Source organism: Tenrec ecaudatus, chromosome 14, assembly GCF_050624435.1.
Source record: "Tenrec ecaudatus isolate mTenEca1 chromosome 14, mTenEca1.hap1, whole genome shotgun sequence".
Taxonomy (NCBI): Eukaryota; Metazoa; Chordata; class Mammalia; order Afrosoricida; family Tenrecidae; genus Tenrec; species Tenrec ecaudatus.
Genome location: NC_134543.1, coordinates 31,323,703 through 31,347,723, shown reverse-complemented (window position 1 = coordinate 31,347,723; position 24,021 = coordinate 31,323,703). Strand labels below are relative to the sequence as shown.

The window sequence follows — 24,021 nt, the reverse complement described above, 5'->3', positions numbered from 1 at the left end:
CCGCCGCTCTCTCCCCCCCACCGCCGCTCTCTCCCCCCCACCGCCGCTCTCTCCCCCCCACCGCCGCTCTCTCCCCCCCACCGCCGCTCTCTCCCCCCCACCGCCGCTCTCTCCCCCCCCCCGCCGCTCTCTCTCCCCCCCCCGCCGCTCTCCCCCCCCCGCCGCTCTCCCCCCCCCGCCGCTCTCTCCCCCCCCCCCGCCGCTCTCTCCCCCCCCCCCCCGCCGCTCTCTCCCCCCCCCGCCGCTCTCTCCCCCCCCCGCCGCTCTCTCCCCCCCCGCCGCTCTCTCCCCCCCCGCCGCTCTCTCCCCCCCCCCGCCGCTCTCTCCCCCCCCGCCGCTCTCTCCCCCCCCCGCCGCTCTCTCCCCCCCCGCCGCTCTCTCCCCCCCCCCGCCGCTCTCTCCCCCCCCCCGCCGCTCTCTCCCCCCCCCCGCCGCTCTCTCCCCCCCCCCGCCGCTCTCTCCCCCCCCCCCGCCGCTCTCTCCCCCCCCCGCCGCTCTCTCCCCCCCCCCCGCCGCTCTCTCCCCCCCCCCGCCGCTCTCTCCCCCCCACCGCCGCTCTCCCCCCCACCGCCGCTCTCCCCCCACCGCCGCTCTCCCCCCCACCGCCGCTCTCCCCCCACCGCCGCTCTCTCCCCCCACCGCCGCTCTCTCCCCCCCACCGCCGCTCTCTCCCCCCACCGCCGCTCTCTCCCCCCACCGCCGCTCTCTCCCCCCACCGCCGCTCTCTCCCCCCACCGCCGCTCTCTCCCCCCCACCGCCGCTCTCTCCCCCCCCACCGCTCTCTCCCCCCCACCACCGCTCTCTCCCCCCCACCACCGCTCTCTCCCCCCCACCACCGCTCTCTCCCCCCCACCACCGCTCTCCCCCCACCACCGCTCTCTCCCCCCCACCACCGCTCTCTCCCCCCCACCACCGCTCTCTCCCCCCCACCACCGCTCTCTCCCCCCCACCACCGCTCTCTCCCCCCCACCACCGCTCTCTCCCCCCCACCACCGCTCTCTCCCCCCACCACCGCTCTCTCCCCCCACCACCGCTCTCTCCCCCCCACCACCGCTCTCTCCCCCCACCACGCCTCTCTCCCCCCCACCACGCCTCTCTCTCCCCCCACCACGCCTCTCTCTCCCCCCCACCACGCCTCTCTCTCCCCCCCACCACGCCTCTCTCTCCCCCCCACCACGCCTCTCTCTCCCCCCCACCACGCCTCTCTCTCCCCCCCACCACGCCTCTCTCTCCCCCCCACCACGCCTCTCTCTCCCCCCCACCACGCCTCTCTCTCCCCCCCACCACGCCTCTCTCTCCCCCCCACCACGCCTCTCTCTCCCCCCCACCACGCCTCTCTCTCCCCCCCACCACGCCTCTCTCTCCCCCCCACCACGCCTCTCTCTCCCCCCCACCACGCCTCTCTCTCCCCCCCACCACGCCTCTCTCTCCCCCCCACCACGCCTCTCTCCCCCCCCACCACGCCTCTCTCCCCCCCCACCACGCCTCTCTCCCCCCCCACCACGCCTCTCTCCCCCCCCACCACGCCTCTCTCCCCCCCCACCACGCCTCTCTCCCCCCCACCACGCCTCTCTCCCCCCCCACCACGCCTCTCTCCCCCCCACCACGCCTCTCTCCCCCCCCACACGCCTCTCTCCCCCCACCACGCCTCTCTCCCCCCCACACACACACCTCTCTCCCCCCCACACACACACCTCTCTCCCCCACACACACACACCTCTCTCCCCCACACACACACACCTCTCTCCCCCCCACACACACACCTCTCTCCCCCACACACACACACCTCTCTCCCCCCCACACACACACACCTCTCTCCCCCCCACACACACACCTCTCTCCCCCCCACACACACACCTCTCTCCCCCCCACACACACACCTCTCTCTCCCCCCCCACGTCTCCCCCCCCACGTCTCCCGCCCCGTCTCCCCCCCCACGTCTCTCTCCCCCCCACGTCTCTCTCCCCCCTCACACGTCTCTCTCCCCCCTCACACGTCTCTCTCCCCCCTCACACGTCTCTCTCCCCCCTCACAAGTCTCTCTCTCCCCCCATCTCTCTGTTTCCTGCCACCTCTCCCCTCACCTTTCTCCCCACCTCTTCCTCTCCCCTCCAGTCCTCCCCTTCCATCCAACTCTCCCTCGGCTGCCAGCAGCCAGCACTTGTTTGGAGACCTGTGCCTGTGCTGTCAGCACCTCACTGACACGCCCCTCATCTGTCTGCTGGACTCTCCCATCCATGAAGCCCAGCACATGGGCCACCTTGCAGGCCATCCCTCTGTGCACTAGCTCCTCACCCCCCACCCCCCAATCATGTGCAGTAACTATAGGAATTTCCAGTTTACAGCGGGCCTCCGTTCCAATAACTTCATCATACATCGGTTCTGGTGTAAGTTGGGTATCTTGTAGTTCCCCCAGTTCCATGATTCTTGCCATGTCTGACCAGTATCTTTATAACTGATTTGTCTTTCTCTTTGGGGGTTGAACACAGAACCTCCAAACCAACCGGTGTGGTGACATCAGCACTGACGTGCTACAGCACGTGGGCATCACCCAGGACGAACGACCCCAAACCAAAGCTAGGCGGTCCTACGGGCTGCCTGTCTCACACCATCAGCCGGCACTGCCTATGTCGCGGCGTCTGTCTGTCTGTTGGTGGAGTATACAGAACTTGTTAGGCCTGCTAGCTGTGAGCCTCCCCTTCATTCCCCCACAGACCTCCCTATTGTGGGTACTCAGTACAGGGCGCCCTGGAAAGATGGTCCCCCAAGATGCGACCCCCCCTTGTCTTCCCTCTGTCCTGGGCCTGAGGGTCCATCACAAGGAGGGCACAAACCCAGGAGCTGCTTGGTTTGACGATGTGTTGCCTGGGAAAGCTGTGCTCGAAGGCTGGGGTGGGGTGGGGGCTTGGTCTTCATATACTACAGAGAGAGAGAGAGAGAGAGAGAGAGAGAGAGAGAGAGAGAGAGAGAGAGAGAGAGAGAGAGAGAGAGAGAGAGCGAGAGCGTGTGTCCGTCTGTCTGTGGTTGGTGAGGAGGCCTGTGTACCTTGTGAGAATCAACAGGTCTTCAGGATGTCTGCAGAGCAGCTAAGAATGATGTCGAGAGTGCACTCCAGGACTGGGAGGCGCTAGGCACGCTGCTCTGCTTTCTGCTCATTGGAACACGGGCTCATGAGAGGGACTCTCTGGCTTGTGCCAAATCACAAGGCGCTGTGCCTGAGTCCTTGCCCTGTGTGACTCTGTGTGCACAGGGCAGCTGGTGGAGGGGAGAGCCAAGGAACCACCTGGAAGGCTGCTGGCCATGGGGGGCGGTTGGGGGGGGCAGTGGGACTGGCACCCGGGACACATTTGCAGCAAGACCCTTGCCTCGGGAGCCTGCAGGCTGCCAGCCCCCTGGGTGAGTAGGACTCAGGTCAAAAAGTAGGAAGGACCATATCAGCACAGATTGTGTTGTTATAAAAGAATCTATCCTGCTGTTTGTATGATTAGAACAGGCGTCCTCAAACTATGCTTCTTTGTAGGTAGATATTTTCCGGTCAAGGGTTCCATGCATGTCCTTGATGGATCGTTATTTGAACTTGCAGGTGACCTGTCTCTGGTTCTTTGTACTCTCACTCATGTTGCGGTGCAGGAATGTGAATGGCTGGGAGGAGTGTGTAGTTGTCTGTGGGGAGCTGGAGCCAATCTGTAGACACATCCACCACTCAGAACTTTCTAGTGGCCTCAGATACCAACTCGAGGTGACTCGGACCTGTAACAACCCTACAAGATGGACACGACTGCCCCGCCACTCACTCTTACGCTGCGGTCACATGGAAGCTGCTTCCTGTCGGCCCTGGAGAACGGAGTGGGACAAGTCCCTGTGGGGTTTGGAGACTGTAAGTCTTTACAGGAGCAGGCAGCCTCCTCTTTGTCCTGCTGAGTGGCTGGTAGGTTTGTACTGCCAACCTCGTGGTTAGCACACTGAGTAACAGTCCACTGTGCCACCAGAGCACTTTCTACTGCCCCATGGGATTTCTGGGGATTTCTTGTTCCCCCTGACCCCCTTGGCAATGTTTGCTTGTGTCTTATCGGCCACTTGAAGTGACTGGACTGTATGGACCACATGCCTCATAGGGAGGCAGTCTGCTGGGCAGCAGAGGGTCAGGCCTTTCTCCCACCGCTCACTTGTTCAGTCAGGAGGGCTCCCTTGTGGCCAGGGATAAAGCTCCCTGCCATCGAGTCGTGCTGACTCAGCACCCCTGCAGGACAGGGCGCTGTCCCACGGAGTTTCAGAGACTGTCACTCTTCACGTGTGTGGAGAGTATCCTGCGAGCGGCAAGTGCTTTCGAACTGCTGACCTTGCCGTTAGCAGGCCCCTGTGTAGCCCCGGGCCAGCAGGGCTCCGTGGAAGAAATAGGTGAAATTATACTTATAAGCACATTTTATTTAACTGGATATAAAGTTCTTTTTTTTGTACTAAATTTTTGAAAACTTTTTTTTTATTGATTACATCCCCAGACTACTGTGGATGTACCAGGTTCGCTACAATGTAATTTCACCCGTGTCTGTCTTCCAAGGAGCGCTGGTGGTGGTGCTGTTTCTACATGTGGGGCTGCAGACTGCACCGGCAGCAGTCCGGAAGCACTTGCCGCTCCGCAGGAGAGTGACTTTGTAAAGAGCTAGTCATGGAAAATCTTTGAACTCCAGTTTGTAGTTCATGCTTTCATTAGCACATGTCAATCTGGGTGCTGTATTTGCATTGTGATACTTGAGTTATCTTTAGATTTCATAGCATGTTGCCAGTTGAAACCTGATTTACATAGCCGAGTTATTCCAAATGTACCTACCTTTTTCCAGGAAGTGTATGAGGCATCTGCTTTTAAACTTAGCATTCAATGAATTACAATTAAGTAACATTTAAAGTTCTATTCCAAGTTGGACAGAGATCTGCTGTGGTCCTGGCCCTCAGTCCCGGGCTCGGTGCAGGTGGGGAGAGGTCTTTCCAGGGGTGTTGGGCTCATGGTTGGGGGGGAGGGGTGGATCCCAGATGGTCTGGATCCCAGATGGTCTGGGGTATGGAGAACCCAGGGGGCGCCATCGAATGCAGTGGTGCTAGAGAGAGACACCATTTAGGAGGGCAGGGTTGGGACAGGTGGGGAGCAAGCAGGGAGCAGCAACCCAGTGCTTGAAAAGGCAGCAGGAGTGAGGTGGGAGCCAGTCAAGGTGGGAGGAGTTTGTGCTGAAGAAATGGCAGCGTCTCGTCTTGGGAAGGTGGGCTTGGCCTTTAGTTTTTGATACTTTAAATGTGAAGTTACAGGAGCCAAACCAAACTAAATCAAACTTAGGTAGAACTGCCCGGTGGGTTTCCAAGACTAATTTTTTATGGGGAGTAGAAAGTCTTCTCTTTCGCCTGTGGCCTGGGTGGTGGTTTTGAAATGCTGACCTTGGGGTTTGCAGCACACGAAGTAACCCACACCACCCCCAGGGCTCCTACAATGCTGTGGGAACCTGAGTGGCACTGGGCATACAGAAGGGAGGGAAAGTCCCACGAGACAGAGACCTGGCAGTTCTGTGGGCATTTGGAGCTTTCCCAGTGAGTCCTCTGCTACACATCACTAAACAAAGCCTTAGCAACGTTCTCCAATATCTTATGATGGAAAATAACTACAGAGATATCATTTGCACCGTGAAATTCACCCATTTTAAAATGTTTAAAACTTAATTTATTGGGGGGGGGCTCTTACAAAGCTTATGACAATCCATCATTCAATTGTATTAAGCACACTTGCACATATGTTGCCATCAACATTTCCAAAACATTTTCTTTCTATTTGAGCCCCTGGTATCAGCTCCCACTCTGGTGAATCCTTGATCATTTATATATCGTTGTTTTGTGTCTTATACGACGTTGTCTCCCTTCACCCACATTTCTGTTATTTGTCCCCCTGGCGGGTGGGCTATGTATATCCAACCTTGTGGCGGGTTCCCCTTTCTCTCCCTGTCCCCCTCCATCTCCCCCATCCTCATGATATCGCTACTCACACTACTGTTCCTGAGGGTTTTATCTGTCCTGAATTCCATGTGCTGAAAGCTCTTATCCGGACCAATGTGTGTACTCCGGTCTAGCCAGATTTGTAAGGTAGAACTGGGTCATAGTAGTGGATGGGCGGGGGTTAGGGGGAGGAGAGGAGAGGAAGCATTCAGGAACCAGAGGAATGATGTGTGTTTTACCGGTGCTCTACTGCCCCCTGGTTGAATTGTCCCTTCCTTGTAACCCTTCTGTGGGAGCATGTCCAATTGTCTACAGATGGGCTTTCGGTCTCCACTCTAACTCCCCATCTTTTATATAATTGGATCTTTTTTATTTCTAGTAATTTTATTGGAGGCTTATAAAGCTCTTATCACAATCTATAGTACATTCATTGTGTAGAGCACATTTGTACATTTGTTACCAACATTTTCAAAATATATTCTTTCTACTTGAACCCTTGATATCACCACCTTATTTTCCCCCTCCTTTCCCTTCTCTGTCCCTCATGAACCCTTGATAATTTATAAATTATTAGTTTTTCATATCTTACACTGACTGCTGTCTCCCTTCACCCACTTTTTGGTTGTCCATCCCCCTAGGAAGGGATTTTATATAGATCATTGTGATCGGTTCTCCCTTTCTCCCACCACCTTCCCCTTTCCCTCCTGGTATTTCTACTCTCAATATTGGTCCTGAGGGGGTTATCTGTCCTGGATTCCCTGTGTTTTCAGCTCTTATCTGTACCAGTAACATGGTCTGGTTTAGCCAGATTTTAAAGGTAGAATTGGGGTCATGATAGTGGGGAGGGAGGGAAGCATTAAAAAACCAGAGGAAAGTTGTATGTTTCATCGGTGCTATACTGCACCCTGACTGGTTCGTCTCTTCCTTGTGACCCTTCTGTAAGGGGATGTTGTTTGGATCTTTTGATGCCTAATACTGGATCCCATCGGCACCTCATAACACAGGCTGGTGTGCTTCTTCCATGTGGGCTTATTTGCTTCCTTGCTAGATGGCTGCTTGTTTGTCTTCAAGCCTTTAAGACCCCAGACACTTTATCTTTTGATAGCCAGGCACCATCCACTTTACCACATTTGCTTATGCACCCTTTTTGTCTTCAATCATGTTGGGAAAGTGAATATGAGAGTTCCAGGTTATTTGAACAAAGTGTCCTTATGTGTTATTTTTTGTTATTTTTAGGGAGGCCTGAGTAGAGCCCCAAAGTCTGTCTGCTATCTTAATACTTACCATATATAGATATATGTGCATTGGCCTCTATTCCTTTCATTGTAAATTAATATATACACATATACATGCCTGTAGCTATACTTCTATAAATAGTTTTTGCCTCCTAGTTCTTTCCTCTATTTCCTCTCACCTTCCTGCTGTCCCACTATCCTGCTCACCCTCCATTTGGCTCTCAGTAATTCCTCTTGGATACATTGCACTTGATCAAGCCTCACCAGGCATTATACCCCCTCTTCACCATCAATTTTAGATATCTTGTTCCTTTATCCCTGGGTTTGTTGACTCTCCACTCCTCCTCCCTCCTCCTCTCCCATGTCCCTACCCCACCCTGCCCTGACCGCTGGTTTCATTGTTTTCTCCTTGAGATTGTCCTGCCTATCCTTTTTTAAAAACATTTTAGTAGGGGCTCATACAACTCTTATCACAATCCATGCATATACATACATCAATTGTATAAAGCATATCTGTACATTCTTTGCCCTAATCATTTTCTTTTCTTTTTTTACATTTTATTAGGGGCTCATACAACTCTTATCACAATCCACACATATACATACATCAATTGTATAAAGCACATCAGTACATTCTTTGCCCTAATCACTCTCAAAGCATTTGCTCTCCACTTAAGCCCTCAGCATCAGGTCCTCTTTTTTTTTTTACCCCTCCCTCCCCGCTCCCCCCTCTGTCCTGCCTATCTTATATAGATAGAGGGAGGGCGAAGAAAGAAAAAAAAAAACCAACACCATCCCCCCAGCTCCCCCAAGTAGATAGTTCCAGGTCTGTCTGCTGACCCTTATGAATGTTTTCCAATCCGGTCTGATGAGGTGCCAAGCCCTGTCCCCAAGTCAGAAGTCTATGTTCAGGATTCCTCGGGGACTTGGTGACTTTGCTCCCCTCCCCTTGCTGTCCTGTTGCGCTCCCGTTGTGTTTCACCCCGCTGTGTGTGGGGCAGGCCGGGCACACTTTCCACCCAGTGTGTCCAGTGCTGTCCCCTGTAGCGCTATGGGTCAGTGAGAGAATGTCTCCTGGTGGCGCCGGCCCTCTAGTCCTCTCTGTGCATTGGCTGCTCCGAGCAGGGATGTCGTCCCTGGGGCTTGGGCCGCAATGAGGTTCTCTCCCTCCCTCTTTCCCTCTCAGTTTGCACCCATGTGGTCTGGACAGATTTGCCACTCTCCCCGGGCTCTATCTTCGGTGCTGCCCTCTGTATTATACATTCTTCTGGGGAGAGGGGTTAACGCGGCTCAGCTTGGGCCGGGCCTGCGTCCTCCCTGTTAGTTGGCTGCTCTGTGCTAGTGTGCTGCCCTCCAGGCTTGGCGCTGCGATGGAAATTCACCCATTGTAAGGGCACAGTTTGTGATTTCCAGTAAACTGACAAGATAACATTCAAACCTCCAGGAAAGCTGGAACAGTTCTGTAGTGGGCAGTCGTGAGCCCACATCAACAGTCTCCAAGGGATGCGTGGCTGTCTCTGCTTTGTGGCTATCAGTTCTCTGTCCCTTTGTCTACCAGTCTAGTGGAAAAACCTAGGTATTTTGGCTTTGTTTTGAGTTGGTCTGTGTGCAGCAGAGTGAAACACCGCCTGGTCCTGCACCGTCCTCACCATTGTTCCTGTGCGCTGTGGTGACTGCTGTGTCCGTCCACCTCCTCGATGACCCTCCTCCTCTTCCGCAGCCCCGCTCCCAAGCATGAAGAACGTCTCTCCCGATGAGCCCAAAGCGCGTCAGACAAAAGCTTGCCGTCCTTCTCTGGAAGGAGCCTCTGGCGGTCCTCCTTCCAGGACGGGTCTGTTTCCCCGCTTCCATGGGGTGGACTTGACTTCCAGTATTCAGCAGCACCGTGGTTTGGAGGGTCTCCATCTTCAGGGCCTTACTTTCACTTGCCTTGGGGGGTCGTGCGGGGTGGGGGTGGGGGCGGTGGTGTCCATTTTGGTGACCCTGTGCCCAGCAGAGGGATCGGTGCTCCGGCCTGTGCCAGCTGCCCCACATTGTTTCTGCCTTCAAGTCCATCTTTGCAGCCACACTGCGATCTATCTGCAGGGCCTTCCTTTTTCTCGCTGCCGCTCCGCTTTCCCAAGCATGACGTCCTTCTCCAGGGACTGGTCTCTCCTGACAGCACGTCCAAAGCACATGAGATGAAGTGTCCCATACTGTCCTCTAAGGAGCAGCTCCTCCAGGGACTGGTCTCTCCTGACAGCACGTCCAAAGCACATGAGACGAAGTGTCCCATACTGTCCTCTAAGGAGCAGCTCGGCTGGTCTCTAGCAGTCCATAATGCTTTTAACGTTCTTCACCAGCACTGCCGTTCAAATGCATCCGTTTTCCCATGGTCTCCCCTAGTCCATGTCCAACTTTCACGTGCATGGGATGCATGGGGGAATGCCATGGCTTGCGTCAGGCGCATCCTTGCTTTTCAAGACTTTGCAAGAGGTCTTGTACAGCAGATTTGTCCAGTGCACACGTCTTTTGATCTCTTGACTACTGGTTCCACGAAGATTGATTGTGGGTCCAAGCAAGATAAAATCCTCGACAGCTTCAGCATTTTCTCCTTTATCATGATGTTGATCATGATGTTACCTATTGGTCTGGTGAGGATTCTGGTCTTTCTCTGTTCATGTAACCCGTTCTGAAGGCTGCACTCCGAGAGCTTTATCAGCAGGCGCTTCAAGTCCTCACTTTCAGCAAACAGCCTCGTGTCACTGCAGATTGTTAAGCCTTCATCCAATCCGGATGTTGCGTTCCTCTTCAGCGGATCCGGCTTCTCTGATGATTTGTTCAGCAGACAGATCGAACAAGTACGGTGAGAGGATACAGCCCTGACGCACACCTTTCCTGATTTTAGACCGTGCAGTCTGCCCTTGTTCTGTTCACACGACTGCCTCTTGACCCAGTCCCAGTTCTGCCCGAGCACAATGAACTGTTCGGGATTCCCATTTTTCTTTGATTTGATGTGACCCACACAGTCGAATGCATAGTCAATAAAACACAAAAACATTTTTCTGATCTTTTCTGCTTTCAGTCCGGAACCATCTGATATCCCTTCTTCTCCGTCCTCTCCTGGAGCTGAGCTGATCCTCTGACAGCGCCCTGTCAATCAGTATAGGGCTGCACCCATTACTGCATGTGATAGCAGTTATGTTCTGTAATTTGAGCATTCGGTTGGGTCACTTCTCTTTGGAATGGATACAAACCTGGATCTCTTGTCAGTTGGCCAAGTCGCTGTCTTCTAAATTTGCAGGCATAGACGAGTAAGTGCTTCCAGTGCTGTATTGTTAAGACATTTCCATGGGCTTTCCATTGATTCCTGGAGCCTGATTTTTGGCCAGTGCCTTCAGTGCAGCGTGAACACCTTCCTGCAGGACCGCTGGTTCTTGCTCACAGGCCACCATGGCACTCTCCTTTCCATCTTCCCTTGGCGCTTCTCGCTCCACTCAGTATGTTGCCCATAAATCACGATTGCAGCTCGAGACTAGAATGTTTTTAAAACTAAAAAATCCATTTGTTCAGTTTAAGATGTGCTGCGTGTGTTCTTCCTTTTTGGTTTTCTACCTCTAGGTCTTTGCACATTATTTATTATAATATTTGACTCTCTGTTCTTGAGCTGCCCATTGAAGTGTTCCATTCAGCCCTTTGACTTCATTCTCTCTTCCATTGGCCGTACTTACTCTACGATGGAGGGCAGGCTTCGGTCTCTTCTGACATCCATGCTGATCTTGTCTGTCCTGTCTTTTGAATGACTTTTTGGGCTTTTTTTGTGCATGACAGTCTTGCTGTCCTCCAACAGCTCCTCAGGTCTTCTGTCATTAGTGTTCAGTGCATCAGGTCTGTTCTTGAGATGTTCTGGAATTTTAGGTGGGTAGATTCAAGGTTGTGTTTTGGCTTTTGTGGACTTGTTTGAATTTTCTTCAGTTTCAACCTGAACTTATGAGGATACCCTCCCCCCAAACTGGATTTTTTTCAAAGCTATGTATTCAAAAAAATTTTAACTAAACAACTTCATCACATTCAAAGTATTCTCCATTACACTTAAGCAATTGGTCACATCTGCAATTCCATTCTTGGAAACATTTTTCAAACTCGTGTTTGGATGGCTGACAGCACCTCTTATACCTTGTCATGTCCCTCTGCATTCATGGAAGCAGAGAGAAGTCCGATGGAGTGAGGTCAGGTGAGTAAGTTACTGGGGCAAGAGAAGCATGCTGGTTTTTTGTCTTTTTTTTGCCAAAAACTGGCACACTGAGATGGCTGCTGAGGTGCATTGTTGTGGTGGCAAAACCAATCCCCCATCTGCCACAATCAGGCCTTTTCTGGTCTCACAATGTTATGTAATCTTTTCAGAACCTCTAAATAGAAAGCTTGATTAACAGTCTGACCTGGTAGAACGAACTCCAAATACACTATCCCCCTCACATAAAAAAAAAAGCATTGTTTTGATCTTTGATTTCTCTTGAGCTTTTTGGGGGTGAGGTGATGGTGGCATCTTCCACTGGCTTACCTGATGTTTGACTTGGGGGTTGTAAGAATAACATCATGTCTTGTCACCAGCAATGACCTTGGAAAAAAAGACTGGGTCGCTTTGGAGCTGTTCTTTCAAAGCACGGCATGTTTCCACTTGATGTTCTCTTTCCTGGCCATTCAGAACCCGAGGCACAAATTTTTCACCTACCGTTTTCATTCCCATAGCTTCTGTTAAAATTTGCTGACTAAGCTTCAAGGTCATCCAGATAACTCTGCCATCTCTTCAGTGGTCCATCATTGGTCTTGAAGCACAAGTGCACAAATTTTGTTGACAATTTTGTCTGTTGGGGAGGTTGATGGACATCCAGAACGAGGTTTGTCATCATCGACATTTCACCTGTTTCACTGTTCTCTTAAATCGCTCATAATTAAAAGCAAGGTTCGAGTCAAACTTTTCACGAAAAAATTCACTTCCCAGGCAGTGCCACTGGGTACACTAACTCAGAGTGAGTTGCTCAATGCTTGCTTGGTGGTGGAACTTTCTTTTGGGGGGTCGGGGGGTTCCCTCTCGTACATATAAGCAATTGATGGTCTGGTTCCATGGCCAGTCCTTGGCCAACTTTTAGCTGTTGATCTCAAACCCCTCCTCCATCTTTTGTCACGGATGTATTCAATTTGTGTATCTTTATGAAGAAGTCCAAATGTATAGTCACTTGTGCGCTGTTGAAAAAAGTGTTGGGAGCAAGTCGTGATCTTGCAAAATTCTATCGTGTGATCGCTAGCTTCATTTTTTATCACCAAGCCCATGTTGTATGGCTTTTCTTTCTTGTTTCTAACTTCTTCATTCCATTTACCAGTGATTATCATGTGTCTCGATTGCATGTTTGATCCGTTTCTGAAGGAAGATGTTTGTAAAATTCTTTTAATTGCTCCATCACTAGCTTTCGTGGTGGTAAGTTTGAATAATAGCTGTATTGACAGGGTGACACGCACCTGCCTTGAGGTGATCCAATCACAGCATTGCACTTTAAGATCTTGAAATGCCCTTTCTGACAGTGAATCCAATGCCGTTCTTCTTGCGCGTGGCTCTCAGTGTAGCCAATGCCCGTCCATCTTAGCTCACGGTGCCCAGGATATCGGTCTTTATGTTCCATTTCATTTTTGATGACTCCGTGCACGTCAGCAGAAAGCAGCTCCCCCGCAGTCACCTTTGAGCGCCTCCCGACCCAAAGGCCCCGTCCTGCGGCACGCTCTCGGACAGAGCCCTGCTTCCATTCGTGAGGCCGACAGGATCTCTGTTCGAAGCTGCGCACAGGGTTCCATCCGCTCGTTCCTCCGTAGTGGGCAGCCACTTCCTTCTTTGTAGTCCGCGCTCGGTCTGGGAGCTCGGCGGAAACCTGTTCACGTTGGGGGACCCTGCCGGCATTTGAAACACCAGCGACAGGCTTCCAGCATCTCAGCGATACCGCCAGTGTGACAACACACTGACAATTGGTGGGCACGGGGGCAAGTCGATTGGGGTCACGTCAGAAATATTCATATCCGGTTCTTTTGGCTGAAATGCAATAGAGCATTTTCTGTGTGATCCAAGAGGCTTTTAAATAGGGGCAGGGACTTCTTATTAATCCTGTGCGGAGGGAGAAGGTTTACCGAGCAGACCCGTTTCCCATCCAACAGTTCCTAGCGCGTGTTGTTTCACGGTGTCACCCTCCCCACCCACAAGGTGACCTGTTCTCACTGTTTCCTGCTTCCACTCTGCCTCGGAACCCTCTGCACGTCTGTCTGTGGGTGAATTGCCGAACTTGGCCGCCAGAGGCCGGTTAGTCTGCAGTGTGTGCCGCTCCTGCTGCTCTTCCTCTAGACCTGTCTGCTCCTTGCAGTTCCCTTCTCGACCACAAGGGGGTGACTAAGGGCCACAATTTCCGGGGCTTTTGCCAGTTTGTGTTGTTCTGTCCACACCTCCTGATAGTGACCCCTTTCAGTGGTTCTGGTCTTGGGTCCATTAGTACATGGACCCTCTTCTCTGCTCCAGGTGGGGAGAGTTTTAAGAAACCCTGCTGAGTCCCACTTCTGTCCTCGGTCCCCAGGCTCTGCCTAAGTAGTGGACAGGGAGATGCTGTCCAAGACTGGTCACCCCTGGGACCCACTCCTCTCCTTCCCTCTGCACCCTGGCTGTCCACTGACTGCCCCACTCTCTTCAGAGGCTCTCAGCCAGCAGGAAGTGCACACCGGCCCCAGGGACCCCAGGACATCTTTGGGTATTTGGGAGTCCCCTGACTCCGGTGAGTAGCTCAGGCATGAGCCCTGTGCTGTTCTCTGTTCTCCCTCCCACTGTGTCTTCTCCCCCACCCCCCCACCCCCGTGTACCTGAGTGGAGGGGGCCAGGTGATGGGGGTCAAGGGACTAATGATGACCAAGGGGGCTGGGGATGGGCAGGGGTCTGTGTGGACACTGATGGCAGGTGAGGAGGGGGACAGATCCATGCATCTTCTGGGCCCTTTCCTCTAGAATCCAGAGGCCAGCGGCGGGTCGCCCAGGGGCAACCCTCTGCCTGGAGTAACCCCAGAGGAGACCGGGGGCCACACTTTGCGGCCCTGGGCCCAGCCCTATCGGACTTGGGGCCCAAAGACTGCAGGCACAGCCCCCATGGGTGCTGCCCCGACGGCCACACTGCCTCTCTTGGGCCTCAGTGGCAGGGCTGCCCTGAGGTCTCATGTCAACACAGTAGGTAGGTGCTGGAGACACCCCCCCCAACACCCAACACCCAACACCCAACCAATCAGATTGGCAGGGGAGTGCAGAATTGGTGCCTGGTGGGGTGGGGGTGGCAGAGGTCAGGATGGGCTGCGGGCTCTTAAGTCTCGGAGCTGCCCTAGCTATGCCACCTCAGCACCCGTGTCATTTCACTCAGCTTCCGGGTGTCATGATGCCCGATCTTGGTTCTGTGACGCCGGCACAGCAGCCCCATGTGTGTCTGAGCGACAGTGCACCCTGGGGTTTTCAGCAGGTCACCAGGCCTTTCTTTGGAGTCACCTCTGGGTCAGCAGCGAGGGTGTGTGTCCCCTGGGGGCACCCCTCAGAGGCTCCGGAGGAGAGTGCCCGTTTGTTGGGTCCCTTCCAACTGGAGGGCCTGTGTGTGGGCTGGAAGGGCGCCGCAGGGTCAGGAGCCTCATCAGACCTTTCTACCCAGGGGCCTCTGGGTGGGTTTGAACTGCCAACCTGTTGGGTCGGAGTGGAGTCCCTAACTCTCACCCAGTGTTGCTGCCTCGGTGGGGACGTGCCCTGGCGATGTGGCCAAGAGGGTTCCGTGAGCCAGTGCTGAGGGGGCCGTGGGGAGGGATCCCAATGTTCCCACCAGGCTCTCAGGGAGCCAGGGTAAAGGGTGGGCCGAGGGTGGGTCCCAGTCTGTCCCTTCTATTCCTGCCAGCCTCCCTGACTCCCTGCAGGGCGTGGGCTGTGGGGCAGCAGCCTGGTGTGCTCAGCTCCCTCACTTAGCACTTGGGCGGGTGGCAGAACCTCTGGGACCCGTGGTGCCGGGCGGGGTGCCTGGGAGGGTAAAATGAATGGCCTCCTCACCTGATTGGCAGATGCGATGCAGATGGCAGGCCCCTCCGAACCCCCTTGTTGCCTTTGGGAGGGAGGTGTGGGCACAGTGGGCTCAGGGTGTGGCATCTCCTAGGTATGGGTGCTGCCCTGACGGGGTGTCGGAGGCTCGCGGGCCCCAGCAGACTGGCTGTGCAAGGCCACCTGGCACTGATGGCGCTGGGAATGGGCTGGACTTGGGAGCTGTGCGGGCCACAGTGAGTGTCTGCTTCACGTGGGTGGGTGGGGGCAGGAGGCCAGCCCCGAGGCTGCTGAGTGTCATTGGGCCCTCAAGCCTCTTCTGGGCTGGCCGGAGGTGGGGGAAGGCTCTGTTCTTGGGGCTGGGGGTACGCCCCTTGGGCTCCTAATTCTGTTCCTCTTCCTGCCAGCCTCCCTGAGACAGCCTGGCCCTCTTACCAGTTCCCCAATCCTGGGCTCCCTCCTAGGTTCCCCAGGCCCACCGGCCTCAGGCCCAGCAGAATGAGGCCAGTGAGTGCCGGGGCTCACAGTTCGGCTGCTGCTATGACAACGTGGTCACAGCGGCTGGCCCCCTGGGCGAAGGTTGTGTGGGCCAGCCCAGCTACGGTGAGTGGGCGCCCACCATGCCCAGCCCCCTTTCCTGGTGCTTCGGCTTTTGCTTCCACAACACTGGGGTACGTAAACACCTAGAAGGTTCCAGGTGGGACAGTGTCCCCTCGGACCTTCCAGCTGCTTGGGGTGTCGAAGGTTTGTCCAGGAAGGCTGCCTGCCCCTGGGAAGTTGTCCCCCTTCCGTGACAGGGCCAGCACAGGCAGTCACTGCTAGGACCAGGAATGTGTCCCGACTTGGCTGGGACATGGGCAGCAGATGTTGGACTGGAGGGGCCTCCAGAGGCCGTGGGTGGGGGTGTTTCCAGTTGAGGAGGTTGGTGCCAGGTGCCATAATGTGTGTTACACTTGAGCTGGCCTGGAAGCACCTGGCTGTGGGGCACTGACGCAGTGACCAGGCAGAGTTTGGGGGCAAAGGCAGCTTATTGCTGGGCCCTCCTTCTAAGTACCACCCTACGGGTGGAGTCTGTGCCACCTGCAGGCCTCAGTTCTGGGGGTGGAGGTGGGCAGGTGATTCCTGACTGCTGGGCCCCCAGCCAGGGACCTGCATTCTGTCCAGTCACCAGCTCGGACAGCGAGCAGGGCCTGGCTGGGCAGTGCGTGACGCGTGTCCCTTCCACGGCAGCTTATCCGGTACGGTGCCTGCTGCCCAGCGCCCATGGCTCCTGCGCAGATTGGGCTGCCCGCTGGTACTTCATCGCCACTGTGGGCCGGTGTAACCGCTTCTGGTATGGTGGCTGTCACGGCAATGCCAATAACTTCGCCTCGGAGGAGGCGTGCATGAGCAGCTGCCGGGGCTCCCAGCCCGGCGCCTCCGTCCAGAGCAGTGCCCCAGGCGGGGGCCAGCAGGAGGCCAACCGGCACAGGCTTGGGGCCACAGGCCAGGGCCAGCGAGACCACGAGCCTGGCATAGGTGGCAATGCTGGGCAGCCAGCACCAGCGTCCCGGAGGCCCTCTCACAGGTGTGTGGCCCGCCCTCCCCCGGGCTGGTGACAGGTGCAAACCTGAGGCCAGCAGCCTGCCTCCCCGCTCCCCCCGGCTGCTAGCACCCCAGCAGTTCTGCCCTGTGTTCCGAGGTGGCCTGGCTGCAGGCCGGGCCGTCCATGGTGGTGGTCTTGAAGCCTGTGGACATGGTGGCCTTTGGCGACAGCCACTTCCCCAAGGTTTCCCAACTGCAGTGGGGGTGGTGTCTCCTGGCCGGCGTGGCTGTCGGGTGTTCTTGTCACGTGAATGAGGGATTTAGGTTGTTTAAAAGCACAGTTTGAAAGAACCCAAACTTGACACCTTTACATTCCAGAGGCGCCAGGCGAGTCCTTTCATCCACCACCCCCGCCCCCGCAGTGCATGAATTCAGTGTGCCCTTTAACTGACTCCCCGTCTCCTCTCACCCGCCCTGTTGCTGAAGGGCCAGGATGTGGCAGCAACACCTGGAGGGCGGTGGGAGGTTAGGGACCCACTCGCGAGTTCACAGACATCTGGAGCTTGGCCTCCAGGTCCCTCTGATGCCAGCCTGGGGTGGGCATCCCGCCACAGGGCTGGGCCCGGTCTGTCCGGGCACTCACTCGGCTCTTTCCCAGGGTTAGCTTGACCGTCTCCCAGCCCAGCCTGGTGCAAGCTGCCCTGGGGCAATTTGTGCAGCTCTTCTGCCCAGAGGACACCCCCCTGACCGCCGGTGCTGGGTGGCACAAGGACGGTCAGCCTGTCTCCTCTGACAGGTGTGTGAGGGTCCTTCCCAGGCAGCAGCCCTTGGCTCTCCCCGGGGGCAGGAGGGAGTTTCTGTGAGGGTTCTCCCCCACCAAGTCTCTGGTAGAAGCCCAACTCTTCCCTGCTCTCCCAACTCAGGCACAAGCTGCAGGCAGACGGCTCCCTGGTCATCAGCTACCTGCAGGCAGAGGATGCCGGCGCCTACAGTTGTGGCAGCACCAGGCCTGGCCGAGGTGTCCAGCTGCGCATCACAGGTTTCCCACCCCCCCCCCCTGCCGCCCCAGCTCTCCTGGGACTGGGTGGGAGAGCCAGCTCCCCTCATGCTTCTGTGGGCTTGGACACCTTGGTGGCAGGTGGCACACTCCCCAGGAGGGCTGGGTGAATGCCTGACCCAGTGGTCCTCATGCCTCTGAGCCACCTCTGTCAGCCCCATGACCCGTCCTGCCCCTCTGTTCCTCACAGCCCCCTTCTCCCTGCCTCACGACAGGGGGTAGCGTGGCAGTGCAGTCTGAGACAGAGCTGAGGCACTCCCCCCAGGCCAAGGACCCCGCCCAGAGCCATGGCGTGGCTGGAGGCCTGGGGGATTTGTCATCCTCACACCCACGGCCCATGGCCAGGTACTGACCCAGGGGCAACATCTCACTCTCGGCTTCCCACCCTGGGCCAGCACCATGACAGTGGGTGGGAGAGGGGAGGGTGAGCGGCCCCCAGCAGGTGGGATTGGTGTGGACCCGGGGACTGACGGGAGGACAGTGGCTGCTTGGAGCTGGCCTTGCTTACAGAGGGACCGGTGGGGTAGCCATTAAGGGCCTGAGGTCAACCTGCAGGGAGAATTGTGTCAGGGGCTGGGGGCAGGAAGCTTCTAGGTTTTACTACTGGTGGTCGGGGTGGGGCTCCCCGGAACACAGGGTGGCTGTAGAGGAATTGACCACAGCACCACGCTAGTGACGGCCAGTCCCCGGCCTGTGGAGGAGGCCCTTTCATGACTGGCGTCTGCTGTCTAGGCTGCGCCTGGACCAGAACCAGCCTGGGGTGGTGGACACCAGCCCAGGCCAGAGGACCCGCTTGACCTGCCGTGCAGACAGCTTCCCACCCCCGACTATTGAGTGGCAGAAAGATGGGCAGCCCCTCTCTTCTCCCAGGTAGGCGCTGTCCCTCAATCCCAGCTCCAGCCCAGCATGGGGACTGTTGGGAGATGGGCTAGGGTCTCCTTGGACAGCAGCTGTGGGGCTTCACCTCTAGAGTAGATTAGCTGACAGCAGTCACAGGTCGTGCCAGTGGGGCTCAGGAGGAGATGAGCGCCGGTCTTACCAGCAACTGTGGAGCATACCTCCGTGGGGCATAGCCCAAGTGACTTGGGCATTTGAAGTGATCTGTCTGTGGCTAGCCTGCAAGGAAGGAGCCTGGTCGGCACAGTGGGTTTTGCACAGCACAGCGACCTGGAGGTCAGCCGTTCAAAACTCTCAGTTGCTTTGTGGGAGAAAGAGGCAGCTTTCTACTCCTGTAAAGAGTTACAGCCTCCGCAAGTCATAGGGGGCAGTTGAGTTGACTCTGGCAATGAGGTTTTTTGGGTTTTGTTTTAAATTTGAATGTTAGCTGTAAAAGCCAGGTGTTTCCAAGTCAGGAAAGGATGTAGTGGCATAAGGCAGACAAGCCCTTTGCACCCCACTGAGGGATGTGCAGCCTCTCCCCAGAGCCTGGAAGAGCCTGTCTCCCTTCCTCTGCCACACCTGATCCCCTCCCCCTGCCTGCCCTTTGGGCTGGAGCTTCTGACAGTCCTTGTCCTCAGGCACCAGCAGCAGCCCGACGGCTCGCTGGTGATCAGCCCCGTGGTGGAGGAAGATGGCGGCTTCTATGCTTGTGTTGCCTTCAACGGGCAGGACCGAGACCAGCGGTGGGTCCAGCTCAGAGTCCTGGGTAAGCTGGGCATCCTGAGCACTGCAGGCCGTGGCCTTTGCAGTCGGGGGGCCAGGGAAGGGCTGGTAATGTGGCTAACTTGCACCCTCCTTGTGCCCAGGGGAGCTGACCATCACACGGCTGTCTCCTACCGTGACAGTGTCAGAGGGGGACACTGCTAGGCTGCTGTGTGAGGTGGCAGGAGAAAGCGTGAACATCAGATGGTCCAGGTAAGGCCATCCTGGCCCCGGAACCTTCCCTCATGAAGTTGGGGGCCTGGCTGGGTGGGTGGCCTTTCTTCAGCATCACTGCTACCCCCTCCAGGGCTGGTGCCCGGGGAGGAACAGTGCCTACCCCTACCCCCTACCTCATCCCTACAGCAGGAGCTGTTGCCCCTCCTTCTGTGGGTGGGGGGCTGCCCTAGGGCTGTGTGGAGCTGCCCTGTGCTGCCTGGGTTGTGGAAGCACCCCGGGGCTCCGCTGCCACAGCTGTGACAATCTTGTCTCTTGGGGGGACAAGAGCACCCAGGACTGAGAACCACAGTGCTGCACTCTGCTTTGGAAACCCAGACACACAGCCCCTTTGTTCAGGAGATATTTCGATCCCTCCCTGCTTGCAGTGTCAGGCCTAGGCTGGACCCTGGGAGCCAAGCCTAGGGCACCCCCAGGGAGTAGTGGGGTGATCTAGGTTGCAGGGTATCCCTGGGGACAATGGGGCAATTGGAGCCCATGGTGTGATCTAGGCTGGAGGGGCACCCCCAGGGACAGTGGTGCTATCAGAGCCCAGAGAACTCCTAGGGAAGAGTAGGGTGATCCGAGCCCAGGGCACCCCTGGGGAGCAGTGGGGTGAGCTATGCTGCAAGGCACCCCTGGGGGAGAATGAAGCAATCTGAGCTCGAGCACCTCTAGGGGACAGTGGGGGGTGAGCTAGGCTACAGGGCAGCCCCAGCTGGGAGCGGGTGCTGGGTCCCTAGCCCACACAGGCCTGTTCTGTCATCTGCAGGGAGTAGTGTGAGGCTGACGCTGCTCTGTGCAGCCAAGGGAGGGAAGGGCTGGCCGGCAGGGACTGCTGGGTCTCGGAGGAGGCTGTTCAAGCCCAGGGAGTATCAGGTCCCAAGGTGGATCCTGGTGGTATTATGGCGTGTGGAATGGGCCTGCACACTGGCTGGTGAGTGGTGGCCGAGGTGGGCACAGGCACTGGCTGTGGGCAGCTGGGAGCCCCACAGCGTTCAGCTGGTGCCATGGACATTGGGCCTCTGCTTGCCCTGCTGCCTCTCCCTGCCCTGCTGCCTCTCTCTGCCCTGCTGCCTCTCTGGATCCTCCCAGCCTGCTGAGGCGGACAACCTTGCAGCCCCTCTCCCATGCCCCGTCCAGCTGTCCACATGGATGGTTGTCAGCTGCTTACCTGCTCACATCTCCACCCCCCAGCTCCCCACCGCCCCCACCCCAGTGGCCTCTGCTTCTCCCTCCACTGGACACATCCGCCCTCACTGCCCTGCTGACCACCGCCCCTTCTCCCAGCATTCCTCACTCCTGGAGCTGCACAGGCTGAGGGATGTTCCCGGTCAGCTCTTCTTTCCTGGTCCTTAGGTTCTACACGGGGTCCTGGTGTCAGGCCTGATGACTTCCCCTTGGGCCACTCCAGAGCAGGGCTGTTTCTGAGACAGCTCCACTCCCCAACACCTCCCCCATGTCCTCCCAGCTGTTAACATGATCTGGGTCTACATGCTTTTCTTGAGCTCCACACCTGGATTCCAGCCCCTTCCAGGACCCTACAGGTACCCCAGAGTCCAAGTGGCAGACAGTGACCTCACCTGACCCCTGACCGGAGTCCCTTATTGGCAGCACTGCCACCCAGTTGCCTCAGTTGGAAATGTGTCACCCTTGAGTTCCTCCCCGATATCTGACCTCCCCCAGGTTCCTTTGGCCCTCTCTCCTCTTGGCGTGTCCTCCAGTAGCCCCCACCCCACTGAGCCTTGCAGCGTGCACTGCTCACCACGCCTGGCCCGTGGGCTCCAGTTCAAGTTCCCAACAGCCCAAGCCCTGCTGTCGGTCTCATCTCCAGGATTTCCTCTGCTACCCCCGTGTTTGTGCACCCCCACCCCCACCTTCACACCCAGTCCTGCCTCCTCTACCCCCCCCCCTCCTTCTCTGAGGGGGCACCTGAAGACATGCACCCAGGGCCCGGGTCCTGCCACAGCTCAAAGACCTCTGCCAATGAGAAGCCAGACGGGGACTCCTTTGGGGGAGGGGGCGTGACCAGCCCGTGGGGTTCATGGGGTGCTGCTTTGCCGATATTCCGTCGTCTTGGGTGCGCACCCACCTCTTCCTTGAGGCCTACCATCCTCAAAAGGAGCGGAGGGAGTTGGTTGACTCTGGGTGACCTTTGACCCCCACCGGCCTCTCCTGGCCTGGGAACAGCAGAACAGCCCCCCTGGGCCCGCAAAGCCGGTTGCCCCAGTGCCCCTTTCCTCACAGGAACGGGCTGCCCGTGCGGGCTGACGGGGATCGTGTCCACCAGTCCCCAGACGGCACCCTAGTCATCTACAACTCGCAGGCCAGGGACGAGGGCTCCTACACCTGCAGTGCATACCGTGGGAGCCAGGCCGTCAGCCGCAGCACCGAGGTGAAGGTGGTGGCTCCAGGTAAGAGGCCCCTTAGTTGGCGGGCAGTGTGTGCACGTTTAGGATACCTTGTCCTTCTGGAGGGTGAGAGGGTGCAGGCTCTGTGGACTGAGGGACGTGGGTTTTAATCCTGCTTCCCTCTGCTCGTGACTTGATGTGCAACTTGGGGCAAGGGTCTCCCTTGTCCTCATCTGAACAATGGACTACTCTACCACCTGATGGGACCATCGGGGGCGGGGGAGGAAGTCATGCTTTTTGTTGGGGAGCTGGTGCTCAATTGCTGTTAGTTGCCGTCGGGTCTATGGCCGACTCATGGTGTTGCTTGACTCAGTGCTGACTTAGATGGTTGGTCTTTTTGAGCCTATTGTTTCAGGTGCTGTCTAGTACATCCTGACCGAGGAGGTGCGTGTTCTAGCTATACAATTCAGGGGTTTGCTGGCTAATTTTGAGCTCACCAGGCCTTTCTTCCTGGTCTTAGGCTGGCAGTGCTGCTGAGACCTGTGACCGTGGCATACTTGAAATACTGATGCTGGCAATAGCTTCCAGCATCATAACACACAAATGGTGGAAGTGCTTAATAGCTCTTTAGAATCATAGTTTAGACTGCTTTTATTTGGATAAATGATTGACTGGGACTTATCATCTTGAAGGTGGTGGTGGTAGTGATGAAGGCGTGTGTTGTTGTTGACTCATGGCGAGCCTGTACACCACAGAACAAAACACTGCCCAGTTCTGCACCATCCTCAGTCGTTGGAGCTCACAGTTGTACCCACAGTGCCCCCTTTTCCCTGACCTGCTACTTCATCCAGCATGATATCCTTGTCCACGGATGGGCGTCTCGGGATGACCTGTCCAAAGAACAGGGGATGACGTCTCCCACACTCACTTTGAGGGGGTGGTTTGGTTGTACTTCCCACACAGCTTTGTTCGTTCTCCTGACAGTCCACGCGCTAGGGCAGCGGTTCTCCACCTTCCTCATGCTCCTCATGTGGTGGTGACCCCCAACCATAAAATTATTTTCATTGCTACTTCATTACAGTCATTTGGCCAGTTATGAATTGGGCAACCCCTGTGAAAGGGTCGCGACTCACAGGTTGAGGACCGCTGTTCTAATATTGTTTACCAACACCATAATTCAAAGGCATCGTCTCTGGTCTCCCTTACTCAGTGTCCAGCCTCCACAGGCATATGAAGTGGTTGAGGATTTTGTGGCTTGGGTCAGGCTACCTGAGTCCTCAAAGCAACATCTCTGTTTTTAACACTTGAAAAGAGGTCTTGTGCAGCAGATGTGTATAATCCCATCAATCATGTGTTTCCTGGATGGCTGCTTCCATGAGGGTTCCTGGCAGGCCCTGGTAAAAGGAAACACCTGGGAATGGTATGCTTCTCCATTTATCATGTTGTTGCTCTCCTTGGTCCACTGTGAGGACCTTTGTCTACGCGGAGATGTAATCTGCATTGAAGGCAGTGTAGTCTCTGATCTTCATCATCAAGTCTTCTTCATTCTTAGCAAGCAAGGCTACATACTCTGCCTCTCTTACGCTGCTGATGAGCTCTCCTCCAATCCCACTCATGTATGAATTCTAATGGAGGTGGCCAAAAGTGGCCCTATGATGGGAAAGTGGCTTTGTGGCCATTTGATCGTAGACGCCGAGAGGGGGAAGGGTAGGTAGGGATTGTCACCACCATTTTACAACCGACACGGCTATCACGGAAGCTTAGGGGACCACCGTGCATGTCGGAGCTAGCACCGAAGGGACGCCCTGAGGTTTCCTTTGTCACTGCGCGGAAATCCACCTGCAGTATTCCGTCACTTGATATGTCTGTACTCTCAAGCTCCTGCTCTGAGTCAGCGCTGTGTCCCATTTCAGCATGTGGAAATACCGCCCTGTGAGAGGCATTGTTCTTGTGCCAGCAGA

At 56.2% G+C, this 24,021-nt stretch overlaps 1 protein-coding gene across 1 annotated transcript in view; it reads left to right on the top strand.

The window, feature by feature from the left end:
• Positions 1–24,021, top strand: part of PAPLN (papilin, proteoglycan like sulfated glycoprotein) — a 44,344-nt gene that overhangs the window by 16,544 nt on the left and 3,779 nt on the right. Inside the window, exons 15-26 of the mRNA XM_075531253.1 lie at positions 13,912–13,992; positions 14,219–14,438; positions 15,390–15,510; positions 15,748–15,877; positions 16,505–16,841; positions 17,457–17,594; positions 17,722–17,837; positions 18,071–18,200; positions 18,588–18,725; positions 19,373–19,500; positions 19,601–19,709; positions 21,957–22,123. Coding sequence (XP_075387368.1) covers positions 13,912–13,992; positions 14,219–14,438; positions 15,390–15,510; positions 15,748–15,877; positions 16,505–16,841; positions 17,457–17,594; positions 17,722–17,837; positions 18,071–18,200; positions 18,588–18,725; positions 19,373–19,500; positions 19,601–19,709; positions 21,957–22,123 — 1,815 coding nt within the window. The remainder of the gene's footprint in view (positions 1–13,911; positions 13,993–14,218; positions 14,439–15,389; positions 15,511–15,747; positions 15,878–16,504; positions 16,842–17,456; positions 17,595–17,721; positions 17,838–18,070; positions 18,201–18,587; positions 18,726–19,372; positions 19,501–19,600; positions 19,710–21,956; positions 22,124–24,021) is intronic.